This window comes from Aulonocara sp. 'chitande type north' Nkhata Bay, linkage group LG14, assembly GCF_057382095.1.
Source record: "Aulonocara sp. 'chitande type north' Nkhata Bay isolate Kocher_YH1m ecotype deep benthic linkage group LG14, A_spYH_male_GT1.1, whole genome shotgun sequence".
Classification (NCBI taxonomy): Eukaryota; Metazoa; Chordata; class Actinopteri; order Cichliformes; family Cichlidae; genus Aulonocara; species Aulonocara sp. 'chitande type north' Nkhata Bay.
Genome location: NC_141357.1, coordinates 39,245,528 through 39,259,982, shown reverse-complemented (window position 1 = coordinate 39,259,982; position 14,455 = coordinate 39,245,528). Strand labels below are relative to the sequence as shown.

General features: G+C 46.1%; 1 protein-coding gene across 2 annotated transcripts; it reads right to left on the bottom strand.

The window, feature by feature from the left end:
* Positions 1-270: 270 nt before the first annotated feature.
* On the bottom strand, positions 271-9,963 carry LOC147315258 (P2Y purinoceptor 14-like). Of its 2 annotated transcripts, XM_086260346.1 has the most exons (4): positions 9,899-9,963; positions 3,719-3,915; positions 3,358-3,617; positions 271-1,653 (listed from the first exon to the last, which is right to left on the bottom strand). In XM_086260346.1, the coding sequence occupies exons 2-4, from the start codon at positions 3,836-3,838 to the stop codon at positions 948-950; spliced, it is 1,086 nt and encodes a 361-aa protein (XP_086116472.1). In that variant the 5' UTR covers positions 3,839-3,915; positions 9,899-9,963; the 3' UTR covers positions 271-947. The 2 variants fall into 2 exon arrangements, with proteins under 2 accessions (XP_086116472.1, XP_086116471.1); XM_086260345.1 differs by lacking the exon at positions 9,899-9,963 and having other exon boundaries at positions 3,719-4,310.
* Between the last annotated feature and the right edge of the window lie 4,492 nt (positions 9,964-14,455).

Here is a 14,455-nt window from a genome sequence, read left to right as displayed (position 1 = left end):
CCCCTCTCGATGCAGTGAGTCATTGTTGCTCTGCCTGCGTCTGTGGTCTTATCACTGAGTTATCTGAAAGCTGGCGCCTGCATGAAACTGACTTTTTGGAGAGACTTGTGAAGTATCTGAATTTCAGGAGCAGGACCACGCCTCCAAACACGCTCCGGTTCTCACATATATAGGTTCCCCCAATTCTGCAAGCTGTTTGTTCTCATTTATGTGCCCCCCCTTCAATTCTTTAACTTCTATTTAGTGCATTGGGATCTGTCAGGCCCGGGAGCCGCCACTGGTCCCCTTCACCTTTACCTACTAAAACGCTGTCAAACCTCAAATGAGGGGCCAGCGAGTGAAATGTTTAACGCTTGGGAACAAAACCTTATTTCAGTGTGATAAATGTATTCGATTTATTTATATCCAAAGCAGTTTGCATACAAATTGTGGCTCTGGTTCAGGTGAACAATAACATAATGTACATATTTACAGTTTTTTAAACACATGGGTTTTTATGCAGTGGTTTTACGGGTCCAGTTCACCTGAGACCAAATCGGACTGCTTCCTGTAAATGAGCTTGAGAAGAGGCTAGTTTGGACGTTTTAAAGGTACATCAGTGCAGGAGGAGGTCATAAAATGTCAAAACCTCTGAGATATGTTGGCTTGCAGTTTAGCTGTCCATCAGGGATCATTTATATTCACAGACTTAAAGAAGATAGACGATAAATAGTTGCTAAGTGATGAAATTCCTCATCTATTAAAAAATACTTCAGTGTACTGACATGACTTTTCTTAATATTTAGGCCTTTGATAGCAAACAGGAACGTTTCAGTGCAGGTCTCTGAAAAGCCCGACGTGGTACCACCCCGTGTCCTGAAACAGCTGGTCCCAGCAGGCAGCTTTGGCACATAGTTGCAGTTTTTAAAGCTCACATTCATCACAGTCGTTCGTGTGCTAGCTTAAAGCTACAGCACGCTGGTCCTTGTCGTTGGGGTGAGCGATAGCTTCCTTTTGATGGAGCTCTGCGTATCGCTGCTCCTCCTGTCTGCGTTCGCTGCGACCGTTGACACCTCTGTAGTGGCTAGTGCATTCTTGAGGCTCAACCTGGCCCGGAAGGCCTTGCAGAAGATGAAGTAGATGAGCGGGTCCAGGCAAACGTTGAGAACTGACACAAAGACCGCCATTTCCTTCACGTAGAAGAAGACCTGGCTCCACGAACAGTTGCTGGTCTTGGATGTGTAGGCGTAAGGAAGACGAACCAGGTGGTAGGGGACAAAGCAGACGCAGAAGACGCTGACCAGCACCAACATGTTTCTGCGTGATCTGGCGAGCTTCTTGGACCCGATAGACGCAGGCTGCTTCTCCTGTGCCACTGAAAGCTTGCGAGAGGTTTTGTAGTAGAAGAAAACCAGGCAGACGAGGACGGTTACAAAGATGGTGGCCGAGAAGACGTGGATGATTTTGTAAAGCACGTTGAGCTCTTTACTGTGCATCTCATCACAGCTCACTTTTGTTAGTGTTTCATATACCGGCTTTTCTGTTATAAGAGAGACCAGGATGTAGGAGCTCGTCACAGTGATGAGGAAGACCCAGGTTAGGATGGATGTTATCTTAGCACCTCGTACTGTCTGCAGCATGTGATTTCCCAAAGGGTGGACGATCTTCAGGTACCTGCAGGGAGGAGACAGCTATCAGTGTGTGAGTCAAACCAACTCTTTCACCTCCTGAAAACCAAAGACTAAGCATGTTTATCCAGTGTGGACTCATGTTCTCCCAGCCTGCACTTTCCACCGTGTCTGCAGCCACTGCCTGTTGGATGATTATGCCCCAAAGAAAAGCTTTAACCTATAAGCTTTACGCACAAAGACTTCCTCTTCAGGAAGGCAGGAGGAGAGGGAGCATTTCAATGAAGACAGGAAACCCTTTATTCACAGGGACATGGCTGATGATTGACATTTCAAAGTAGACTGATAACTAGATTCTAGTCTGTTCCCCCAAAATTTGAAAACTACTTCATGTCCAGAGTTGTTTGGACTCACACTGTTACCAGATCCAGATCTGTGTGATTCAAACTGGAGCCGCCTCTTATTAAACTCACTGTGACAGGGATACAGCGCTGTATGGGTTCACTGAGTCTGACAGGGGTGTGAACACGTGATCGACCGTATTTGTCGGACTATAAGGCGCGCTTAAAATCCTTTAATTTTCTCAAAAATTGACAGTATGCCTTATGTATGAATTCTGGTTGTGCTTACTGACCTCGAACAGATTCTATGTGCTACACGGCGCTCAAACATCTGTCGTAGGCAGGAGCCTGGAGGACGTGGAGGAAGCACGAAGAATGAGTTGAGTAAAGTTTGACTTATCTGACTGTTTTGTTTCGCTGAATGCGCCTTATAATCCAGTGCACCTTATGGTCCGAAAAATACGGTAATCTGGCTGTTTCAGCTTTCCTGGGTTTGGGGTTTTCCATTGGTCCGTCTCAGAGTGGGTCTAAAACTTTTCAGGTCCAGCAGTAACAGCCGAGATCGAGTGGAGATGCACCACAGTGGTTTAAGCAAAGTCAACAGTACACAAATGTTAAATGCAGATGCACCGATGGTGGTGTTTCACTACTTAAACGACCCTTTTGATGTGTGCGTGTTTGTGTAATGTGTGCAAACGTGCTGAGTCCGTGATGAACTCTGCTGTTGATTTCATTCTGCTGCTTCAGCTCTGACCACGGAGGCAGAAGTAGCATCGAGACCGGGGTACCTGGAGAGGTAACGCGCAAACGCCACACTGGATTTGAACCCTACTCATGCTGCTGTGACCTAGTTCTCGGGCGATGGCACTAATCGCCGCGGCGCGCCTGCACATCGTGGACTGTTTATGGTTTTTACAAAAAGAATCTGTCATGTATGCAGGTGGCACTCAGCTCGGTGCCATGACCCGAATAAAAGCCAGACAAACGTAACCACGTTCGATTTCCTTGAAATTTAAGTTGACACAGAGTGATGACAATCATCTACCACAAGATAAGAACCCACATCCCATCGGCTGTTGGTGCGCTGAAAATGTTTACAGCAGACACAAACGTGTTACAGCCTCGGCGTCGTCATCTCGCTCAGCTTTGTTTTGGATTGTTGGGGATTTTTTGACTTTTGGCGTCTGTTTTCGTTCCCTCTCTGTTCCCTGTTTTTTGTGGTTTTTTGTAGTTTTCTTTCTGTCCTTTGAGATTGTCTCCACCTGTCCTCTGTTCCCTGCTGGGTCTCATCTGATTATTTAAAGTCCTCTCTTCTCTCTAACGCCTGTTTTTTCCCTGCTTTCGCATGTTTGCCTCAGTTGTGTGCAGTTCTTTGTCGGACCCCTGGAGTGTCCTGATTACGTTCCCACCTGTTAGCAGCGATGAAGCCCATGAACATGATGCTGGCGTACATGTTCAGGTAGAAGGCCGAGGCACCGAAGTTGCAGTAGACCTTGCGGATGATCTCAGACTTAATGTTGGCGTACTTCATAATTCGCAAAGGGAGGCAGAGGCTGATGAGGAAGTCGGCCGCTGCCAGGTTCTTCAGGAAGAGGGTGACGCTGGACACGTGCCGCTGACCCCTGAAGAAGTAAACGTTCAGGGTGAAACCGTTGAGGAACAAACCGACCTGCAGACACGGGAGGGACAGGAAGGAGGTTTGCATCATTTAGTCAAAGTTTAATATTTATTTTCTGCCACATCATGAAGACAGAGAGGACAGCGACTCACTAGAAACACCAGGGTGTAGATCACCATGAAGAAGATGTGGGCTGAGGTGTCCTGGATGTCTTCATAACAGCTGGAGTTACTGTTGTTGTTTCCGGAGGGGTCGAAGGTCGAAGCTGCCATGTTTCCAGGTCTGGAAAGACCAACCCGGGTTAGACGGTGGTTAAAACAGAGACGGTCACCACGGGAACTGCTGAAGGCTAAAAGGGAAGTGGTACAACACATGGTTACCAATCGTGCCTTTTTCAGGAGGCTGCTGCTCTCACGCCACCTGAACAAATGTGATGCTAAATAAGAGGAAGCTTTTAGTAATAACCAAAACAAAAACTTGTGGTGAAAGGCGGCGAAAATCACAGACGGCCAAAGAAACTGGATATTTAAAAACAGCAACAACGCTGATGCAGAGGAAACAGAGGTAACTGGGATTTTTCTAATACAGACCTCCATCCAGACCAGATTCAAACATGTGAACATAAATCACACCGTGAACAGCAAACGGATACAAAGAGAAACTCAAACTATATGCATGCTGAACAGGTGAGGAGAAGCTGACCTGCTGTAATGATATTTCATCATTTAAGCCATATTCACACAGGACAGCTCCTTCCTCCCTGCAGCCGTCAGACTGTACCAACAAACACAGATGTTTACATCTGCGCTGCAACTTGCACTATTTTATCAACCGATTCACACTACAACCAGGGTTTGCCTCTTAACTGTATTTAATTTTATTTTATTTAATAAGGGTGCAGGACTCTGTTTTTGGTAACCATCGCCCTCGATGTATGTTTCTGTCCTGTGTCTTGTGTACTGTTTGTTTGTATTTGTGTCTTTCTGGCTGCTGTGACACCCACATTTCCCCCCAATTAAAGGATGATTCTATTCTATTATATTCTATTCTAACATTGTTTTAATTCCATATTAACGTGCCCACACACGCTTTTTTCTAACATTTGCAGATACTTATGTTAATATTTGACACCAGGTCTTATTTTTGTGCTCAATAGTGATGACATCACTCGACCGCGCCTGTGATTAGAAAGAATGATGCTATGATGCCGTCTGGGGCGGCGACTCTACGCCACGCACTGTGTGGATGTGGAGAAACGTGCTGTGGTCGTCCCGTAAACTCCTGCGTCACACATCAGCGACGCTCTTTTCACCTCTAAAAGGTCACTGAGGGTTTTTTTATTTACTACATGATTAATGTGACGTTTCTGTTTGACCTGAATCTGATTTTTTACCTTATCATGTTTATTTATATCAAACCATTTTTAAATCCTGTGGAGGTGCGGCTCAGATTCTCACCACAGCCCAAAACAGTCACATCATCAGCAAATGAAAGTCACTTTAGAAAACCTTGTAAATATCATTGATGTGTGTCATAACCCGTGTGGTAAACACAGAGTGGACGTGTTTCCAGAACCACAGATTTGTTTCCTTCGGTGTAATTTCTCATCTCTTCTGTGAGATGTGTTGGCGGTTGCGTTGTACACCTGACACACCTGCACAGTGACACAATGGTCTGTCACTGCAGTTTTTCTGCGCTGCAAACAGGACAGCTGACAGCAGCAGCTGCGTTACTGCACTCGTCTCTGTCAAAGTCAGCAACATGTGGCGTGATGATGATCATTAAATCACCTGTGCCTCTCACAGAGCAGCGCGTCTCCTCCTGACGATCACAGCGGCTCAGACTTTCCTCCCGGAGGAGGAGGAGGAGGGCTGTCGGTCTGATCTCCTCATCGATGCGACGATATGTGACCTCACAGAACCGATCGCTCTTATCTTTTCATCGGCCCGTCTCTTCACAGGTCAGAGACGCAGGAAGGATCCTTCTAGACTGCGTTGACCTACTTACTATCATGAGCTTATCTGACCTCAGATCAGCACCCGTCTGTGCTTTTATTGCACAGTGTTTGTTTCATGTGTTCCACTTTTTTAATGATGTTGTTGTTACTGAAGCGGAAAGATCACTGCATTCACATGATGACGGGCAGGTGTGGGAAGTTTCGTGAACCTAAACAGAAGCCGGCTCATCTTCATAGCCTGACCCCGATCACTGACAGCATCGTAACCAAGGCCTCCTCCTCCACACGTTCCATCTTCTGTCCTTACAGGTCGTTACGTCTGCAAAGCCCCGGCCCGATAAACCAGGACCAACATATGTCAGGGTAAAGCCCAGGAGCCGCCATGAGGCCAGAGGAAGTCCCGCTCTGCCTGCTTCTACTGGCCTTCACCACGGCTCTGAATCCTAAACCTCACACAGTCACGTTTGCTGTGTGGCAGGCAGGAGAGTGGACCCAAATGCAGGACTCACAGGACACAGAGGAACTGAAGGAGGCAGCTTTCACTGCGCTGTGAAAAACTCAAATACAGGAAACAAGAAACAAAGCATAACAACTAGAAGCTGGTAAACCAAGGCCACAGGAAACGAGGACCACGGAGGAAACACACAGGAGACGTACGACACGACAAAAGAGAACACAGCGCTGAAATACACAAGGGAGCAGGAACCGGAAACAGGAGGGAAGCACAGCTGGGACTAATCACACATAATAAGACGAGGGGAAGCAAAGCTAGATACACTGACATGAGACTTTCAAAGTAAAACAGGGAACACAAGACTATCAAAGACACTGACGAGAGCTGAGACATAGAGACACGACGGTCTGAGGAGACAGAGGGACTCTACGAGGGACACGGGGAAGACAAACAGAAACTGAGACTGTAACACAAGCAGAACCAAAACCATGAAAAAGAATGAAAGAGAAAATAAATTAACCACAAACCACAAACACTGAGTCAGAACACTCAGGACCATGACACACAAGTCTGATATGAACCTGTGAGGGCTGCAGAGCAAACACCACGGCAACAGGCAGCCCCGTATCATCATCATCATCATCATTATTCTAGAAGAAGGGATGATTGATTTCTCCACAGAGGTCTCCCTCCCTCTCTGAGCAGCTAATATAAAATCAGCTGATGCTGAGGTTTCACTCGTGTGACTGAGAGGACCGGCGGGCCCACACCCCCTCTTAAACTCTGCAGACCTTCACACACTCGAAATCTGAGCTGATGTTTCACGCCTGTTGATGTGGCCGTTCACACCGACTGTGCAATTTTGCAGGAGGAACGTGAAACCAAACTTGAGTCTTCAGAGACGAACAAACACATCTGACCAATCAGGTCACTGCATTTGGCAGCAAATCAAAAGCCCATACTGAGTACAGCAGAAACAGGGAAATAAGCGAGTTTGACCTCAGACAAACGACTGCACGCTGCTCTCAAACTAGTTATCAGTTTCATCGCTCGCTGTCCACAATCGTTTTTTCCACAGTGGGGTTTTTTAGGAAAATGTTCAGCGAGTGTATGTAAGTCGATACGTTTCCATTTGAAGAATTCAGCCTGTAGTCTACGCTCTGACCGAGGCGTTGGCCTCACGGATGTCGATGTGGGCTTCGTGCTGTCGGCCTGTTTATCGCTCTGACTTCACTGCTCTGTTAAACGAGGGCTTTGGGTCCTGTGCGTGGCCCTGAGGGCTGAAACGCTCGTGTCTGTGCGACAGGTCGATGCCGTTTTCTGTTTCTAATCGCACAGGTGACCCTGCAGGACTTTCAAACTAAGGCTGAAACAGCAGACGCCATCATCTGCAGGGTTGGGGCTGTTGTTTTCCTTACAGGTGTTTCCAGTTCAGGTATGTGTGGTCATGTGACGCAGCTGTTGGCAAACATGCAGAACTCGCCCTGTTTGTCCCTCCACGCTAACGTTTGTATTTGAACACACAGTGGCTTTAAAGTAAATGAAACCTCAATCTGTTTGTGATTGTGACTGCAGATATTTCCAGCTCTGACGTTTCTCTCCTGACCAATCAGCTCAGTGCTCTCTCTGCTCTGTTACATCAGCACCGCGAAGCTGCAGCTTGTGGTCACAGCGGCTTAGTTACAACAGTGCGACCCAGTTACAGAGAAACAGCAGCCACCGCTTATCGAAACTTCATGAGAATCTTTTTATTGGAAAAGAAAACATTGTTTAAAAAACTATTTCCAGATGTGACACATCAGCAGCAAAGTTTCACACACAGAGAGGGTCTATTTTCTCTGGTGAAACCTCGTTCTGATAGTCGACTAATCAGATCATCATCCATTGAATGTAAAACTACAGCTTATTGCACCAGCAGCATCTGCTCTTATATAACTATCATTAGCTTACAGCTTTAAGTGTTTAAGGTGCTAACTAAAAATAAAGACAAGATGATGGTTTATTAAATTTTAATGAAATCTGCAGATTGTTTCGGTGAAGTTTAGTAAACTCCTTGCTATCTAAAATATAACAGGACACCGGAGTAAATTCTCCAGCATCTCACACTTCTGATAATCAGCTGTCTGCTTGACGTTTATTCAGCTGTGTAAAAACTATAACTTTAATCTCAGCCAAACTGATTTACTCAGGAACAAATAAAATACTAAAAAAAGCCAAACAATAACATTTTTAAGTTATCTAAGTGACTCATATATCATGTTTAACCTGAGTAGCGAAAGACGGCGGTGGGTTTGAAAACAATTTGCCGGGAGTCCGGTGTTCTCACGGCGCTAGTGACCTTGCCCCCGGCTAACTATCGAGCTAGTGGGTAACAGACGTCTCTGAAAACGTCGGAGCGCTTTTGAAAATATGTGGTGTCCTGATAAACTGAGCAGATATTTGAGGTTTCCACAGCTACATTCTCGCCTGAAAATATGTTAAACGTTTATTTTGTGACCCAGAAAGAATAATAAGAGTAATATTAAAACTAACTAGCTGCCGCCATTGTTGGAAGCTGCGCTATGAATTCTGAGACACAGTTTCTTCTTCTTTGTGGTTTAACGGCAGCTGGCATCCTTGTACATGCAGTGCTGCCATCTTCTGTTTCAGTCCGTTATTACACTCTTAAATCCTGCTACTTATTCCTGCGTCTTTTGCGATCTTACAAAGCTTCAAACGACGCGTCGACGATTTTGATAGTCGACTAATCGTGGCAGCCCTAGTCACAACGCTGCGTCGCCACCGGTAATGTCTCCCAGAAGACTCACTGACATGTCACTGACAACTAAACCTGTCCTCAAACATCACTGTGGTGTCTGTGTGTGGTCGACAGGGAGGATTTGTGCTTCAGCAGGAATCTACGCCGTACCTGCGTGAATCCGTCTGCACCTCACGAGAGATGCAGGTACACGTTGGGTCGACGCAGCCCGCAGACCATCCACACTCCGCTGCATTTCCAGCTACTTTTTCAACCACAGATTTCAAATGTCAGTGAGAGGTCAACAATCATGGTCTCAATATTAGAAATACTCATCACAGCATCAGTATAAGGACGTCAGCCCATTCCCAGAGGGAGATCAGACTGTCGGTATGGACGTGAGGGAAAAACAACAAAGTGGAAAATCCTGAGGGACAAATGTTTGACCACGAAAATAACCAAGTACAAGACGTCCCAGCGTTTCATGTTTTTGTTGCACATTAAACACCAGCACGAGTAGAAACGGCAACCGTGATGTCGGCCACACTCGGTGCCGAAGTGCAGATCAGGCCCGACAAGCGGACGATGGGAGGAGGTCGAGGGTTGCTGTGGTGACCAGTAAAAAGAGCGTTGCGTCAATCTGCCACAAATTCACATCAACTGGCCTCATCATCAAAGAGCTGCGGTGCAGTCCGCCATATTAGAAGCTTTCAGTGAGCAAACAGCGTGTAGGGTATAAATCACACCCAGACGGCGTGATGCCTCGCATCCACTTACTCCAGCACACGTGTCTCCAGACCGGGGAGGGGGGCGCCAGAGAGCCCTGATGGGACCCTCACAGCCACGGGAACACCTTCTTACTGTGAGGCGACAGCACACAAACGCAGCCAATAACCAATCAGTTACCTCGCAGCTAAAACGCTCACATCCATGGTTCTCATTAATGATGGACAGCAGAGGAAAGCAGATGTTTGGATGTTTGCACCTCTGTGCAGCCTGCAGGCCAGGAACCACTGAACCACATTAAAGATGCCACCTGTGAGACACAAGCTTGTGCGCGCCGCGAGCAGTGAAACTAATACCAACAGGTTCTGTGTAAATATAGCTGCTAATCACAGCGTTTAAAGGCCAGACATGTGACATGTAAGCATATCGGTGAGGTGGGGTAGAAACAGCAGGCTTACCTGCAGCACTGTCCCGTCTGCGCGTCTTCACGGAGAATCTGTGAGAAACCCTTTATGACTTCCTTCTGCACAGTTTATATGAGCAAGGCCAGGCCACACAGAGAGAGGGAGGGCGGTGGAGGAAGCTGGTGGTTGCTGCTGTGCTGACGTCCTGCATGCAGCACCGTTCCTCATTTGCAAGTCAAAAACACACACCTATTTTTACCAGGAAGTTTTCATTTTTCCAGAGAACTTTATTTGAAAGAGCTTTGCTCTGAGCGGGTCTGTTGTGTGCGACACTGATCCTCTGAAAACAACAGCTGCTGGAAACAGACTCAGTCAGACACACAACCCAGAACCAGCAGGTAAACGCGGCTAAAGGTTAACCAGCAAGCTTTAACACAGATCAGAGTCGACTCGTAAATGTCCCGTGACTCACAGTGTTCGTGTTTTCTTATTTTCAATCTGCAAACTTAATTCTGTTTCTATTCGGCTTACACGAGTGTTGAGTGTGAGCTGGGAGTGCCTGTCAGTTATTCAAAGCCGGTTCTGGGTCCAGCACATGTGTCAGAGGAAGCGCGACATGTCGCTGCTTGTTGAAGGTTTCTGGTTTTTAGCAGCAGAGTGAGCGCGTGCTGTGTTTTAAACACACAGCGCTGCGTCATGTGATGCATTCACCTGTTTTAAAGGATTACGGTTTGGTTTCAGGTCTTGGAGCTTCCTGGAGAACCTGCTGCAGATTCCAGACTGATGGTGTTGCTATGCTGGCCTTCAGCCCAGGAGGATCTGATTAGGAAATGAACTTGATGGCTGAATACCCATAATGCTCCTCCCTGTGAGACATACGAGCTGTGCAAACAGACACTAGTGCAGGACGGTGAAACCACAGAGTGTAGATCAGATTTCTGGTTTTAAATTCTATTAGGAAGTGCTGAAGGCTGGTGCGAGTCCAGAGTTTACATCTGCTTTTGCAGCAGCTTACTGGACTCAGTGTTTTCTCTCTGTATCTAATTACAGACTGGTTCAGATTTCACAGCTGTTTTGGACTCGTATCTGCTTCATCCTGTTTTCAGATTCCCTCAGACTGGTGTGGAACTTTGGGATGGTTTCACATCCTGTTTTGGAGCATCTGCGATGACTTGCCACCGTGGCCACACCGGCCCTCTGTTTGTATTCCCAGGCTGACTCCAGGGCTCAGTGTGTTTTTGTTTTGTTTTGTTTGTTTGTTTTTCGTTGTTTCCAGTTCGTTTGTACTGTTTCCAGTTTAGCCTCACTTTGGCACAGATTTTGGACCAAACTGAAGTGATCGGCAGCAATCTCCCACACCAGCCTATTAACCAACCAAAGACCCAGACAGACTTTTAATTCATTTGAAAGCCTGATGCTTAGCCTCGTCCACCCCAGCTGTAAAACTCAGAAACCAGTCTTACTTGTTATCATCTATCGTCCACCTGGGCCTTACACAGAGTTTCTGTCTGATTTCTCAGACTTTATATCTGATTTAGTTCTCAGCTCAGATAAAATAATTATTGTGGGTGATTAGACTCAATTGGATTTTCTCAAAATGTAAAATCACACTGGAGATCACAGGTGTCGAACTCCAGGCCTCGAGGGCCAGTGTCCTGCAGGTTTTAGATGCGTCCTTGAACCAACACAGCTGATTTAAATGGATAAATGACCTCCTCAACATGTCCTGAAGTTCTCCAGAGGCCTGGCAATGAACTAATCATCTGATTCAGGTGTGCTGACCCAGAGATCTAAAACCTGCAGGACACCGCAGGGACCCCTGATCTAGATCTTGTTTTAACATACAGCAAAGAAACTGAACATTTAACAGTGTTTCCTGAAAACCCTCTCCTGTCTGATCATTTCCTGATAACATTTACCTCCTCACTACGTACGACTCTGGATACTGTAGCTCCTGTGAAAACTAAGGTCTCTAATCAGAAGTACCTGACTCCGTGGTATAATTCTCAAACACGTACCCTAAAGCAGATGACTCGTAAGCTGGAGAGGAAATGGCGTGTCACAAATTTAGAGGATCATCATTTAGCCTGGAGAAATAGTTTGCTGCTTTATAAGAAAGCCCTCCACAAAGCCAGAACATCTTACTATTCATCACTGATTGAAGAAAATAAGAACAACTCTATGTTTGCTGTTATGGTCTACAGGCCTTTTAGGGTCACAGCTTTAAACCTTTACTCAAAAAGCATCTCTAGACCCAGCAGTCTTAGCTAATTATAGGCCAATCTCCAACCTTCCTTTATATCAAACATCCTTGAAAGAGTAGTTGTCAAACAGCTAACAGATCATCTGCAGAGGCTTATTGAAGAGTTTCAGTCAGGTTTCAGAGCTCATCACAGCACAGAAACAGCTTTAGTGAAGGTTACAAATGATCTTCTTATGGCCTCTGACAGTGGACTCATCTCTGTGCTTGTCCTGCTAGACCTCAGTGCAGCGTTCGATACTGTCGACCATAATATCCTATTAGAGCGATTAGAACATGCTGTAGGTATTACAGGTACTGCACTGCAGTGGTTTGTATCATATCTATCTAATAGACTCCAGTTTGTGCATGTAAATGGAGAGTCCTCTTCACACACTGAGGTTAATTATGGAGTTCCACAGGGTTCAGTGCTAGGACCAATTCTGTTTACATTATACATGCTTCCCTTAGGCAGTATCATTAGAAGACATAGCATACATTTACACTGCTATGCAGATGACACCCAGCTCTATCTGTCCATGAAGCCAGATAACACACACCAATGAGTTAAACTGCAGGAATGTCTTAAAGACATAAAGACCTGGATGGCCGCTAACTTTCTGCTTCTTAATTCAGATCAAACTGAGGTTATTGTACTCGGCCCTGAAAAGCTTAGAAATATGGTATCTAAGCAGATGCTTACTCTGGATGGCATTACCTTGGCCTCCAGTAACGCTGTGAGGAACCTTGGAGTCATTTTTGACCAGGACATGTCCTTCAATGCACATATTAAACAAATATGTAAGACTGCTTTCTTCCATTTGTGCAACATCTCTAAAGTTAGAAATATCCTGTCTCAGAGTGACGCTGAAAAACTAGTTCATGCATTTATTATGAATCCCCCCTTTAGTTACGCTGCAGTAGATCTAGGCTGCTTGTCCTATAGGAGATTCCCATGATGCACTGAGTGTTTCTTGTTTATTCACTTCATTTTTCTACACCTCTCTGCATTGTGTTATCATTAGTTATTATTAACCTCTGTCTCTCTTCCACAGGATGTCTTTATCCTGTCTTCCTTCTCTCACCCCAACCAATCGCAGCAGATGGCCCCGCCCCTCCCTGAGCCTGGTTCTGCCGGAGGTTTCTTCCTGTTAAAAGGGAGTTTTTCCTTCCCACTGTCGCCAAAGTGCTGCTCACAGGGGGTCATATGATTGTTGAGGTGTTCTCTGTATTTGTACTAATATAGGGTCTTTAACTTACAATTTAAAGGCATTAATGAAACTGTTGTTGTGATTTGGCGGTGTATAAATAAAACTGAATTGAATAGTGATAGGTTTGATACCATCAAACAGACGAGGGGGAAGACCAGGTTACTGAGAAGTGCTTATGGGTATAATAATCTGTTCCCACCATCACGTCCACCTTGCTGCCACAATGAATGCCTGGTTTCAGATTAAAAGATGCTGATTTTTTTCTCTTTTCCAAAGAAGAGAGGAAAGAGTTTTAAATAGATCTCGTCTTCCGTTCACAGATGGGAGAGCCTGACTGTTACCCTATCAGCCTGATCTCTGCGCAGCACAGAGGGAAATATTCAAACTGCCTCAGGCTGGCTTGTCTCTGCTCTGGAGGGCAAACTGTCAGGACATGTTTTTGGAATAACGATCATGAAGAAATCTTTCTACGGGGATTCTCCCAGACTGAGTCAGGACTCGGTGGGTGCATGTGGAGGCAGCCTAAGATCGGTTGTAGAGGTGCAGCGGAGAAAAGGCTCGCTTTAAGATAAATCTGATTATTAAAGGTAGATTTTCCATCATCGGCTGGCTGTGATCTCTTCACCTGTGCGGTGACAGCGACAGGTCTGGCCTTGCTCTCAGCGTTCACCTTATCTCCCCATCTCTTCCAAGTAATCGGTGGGTGGAGCTGACCCGGTGATTAAGGATGCAGCTCACCTGAGCAGGTCTGGCAGCCCTGCTGAAAGCTTTCACGGGCTCTTCTCCTCTCTGTCATGCTGGCTGGCTAATGGAGCGTTCGGTTTCTCTTTTGATTTTGCACGCACACAATCGCTCTTTGATTCTCTGACGAAGCTCGGCACTGAGCTGGAATCTGTGGGAGGATTCGGTAACGGCAGACAGGGAGGTAGATGTTTGACTTTCAGATGAAGTCATGACCCCTGCCTGGTCCCGGCTCCCCCTCCCTCTCCCTGTGTCTCTCTGGTGTGAGATACTCACTGCAAACAGTTCTGATGTGATGATTTTGAAAATGCTGCTGCTCGAGGTTATATGCTGATGGCTGCTGTACAGGAAGGAGGAATTCCTCAAATGATACTAACGAGCATCATGAGCTTAACCTGAAGCTCCAACTCCCGTCACTGC

Coding starts and splice junctions, on each gene's coding strand:
- LOC147315258 (XM_086260345.1), bottom strand. CDS start 4,189: ATGTTCACATGTTTGAATCTGGTCTGGATGGAGGTCTGTATTAGAAAA. Junction 3,618..3,718: donor TCTACACCCTGGTGTTTCTA/GTGAGTCGCTGT, acceptor CCGTGTCTGCAG/GTCGGTTTGTTCCTCAACGG. Junction 1,654..3,357: donor GGCTTCATCGCTGCTAACAG/GTGGGAACGTAA, acceptor TCCTCCCTGCAG/GTACCTGAAGATCGTCCACC.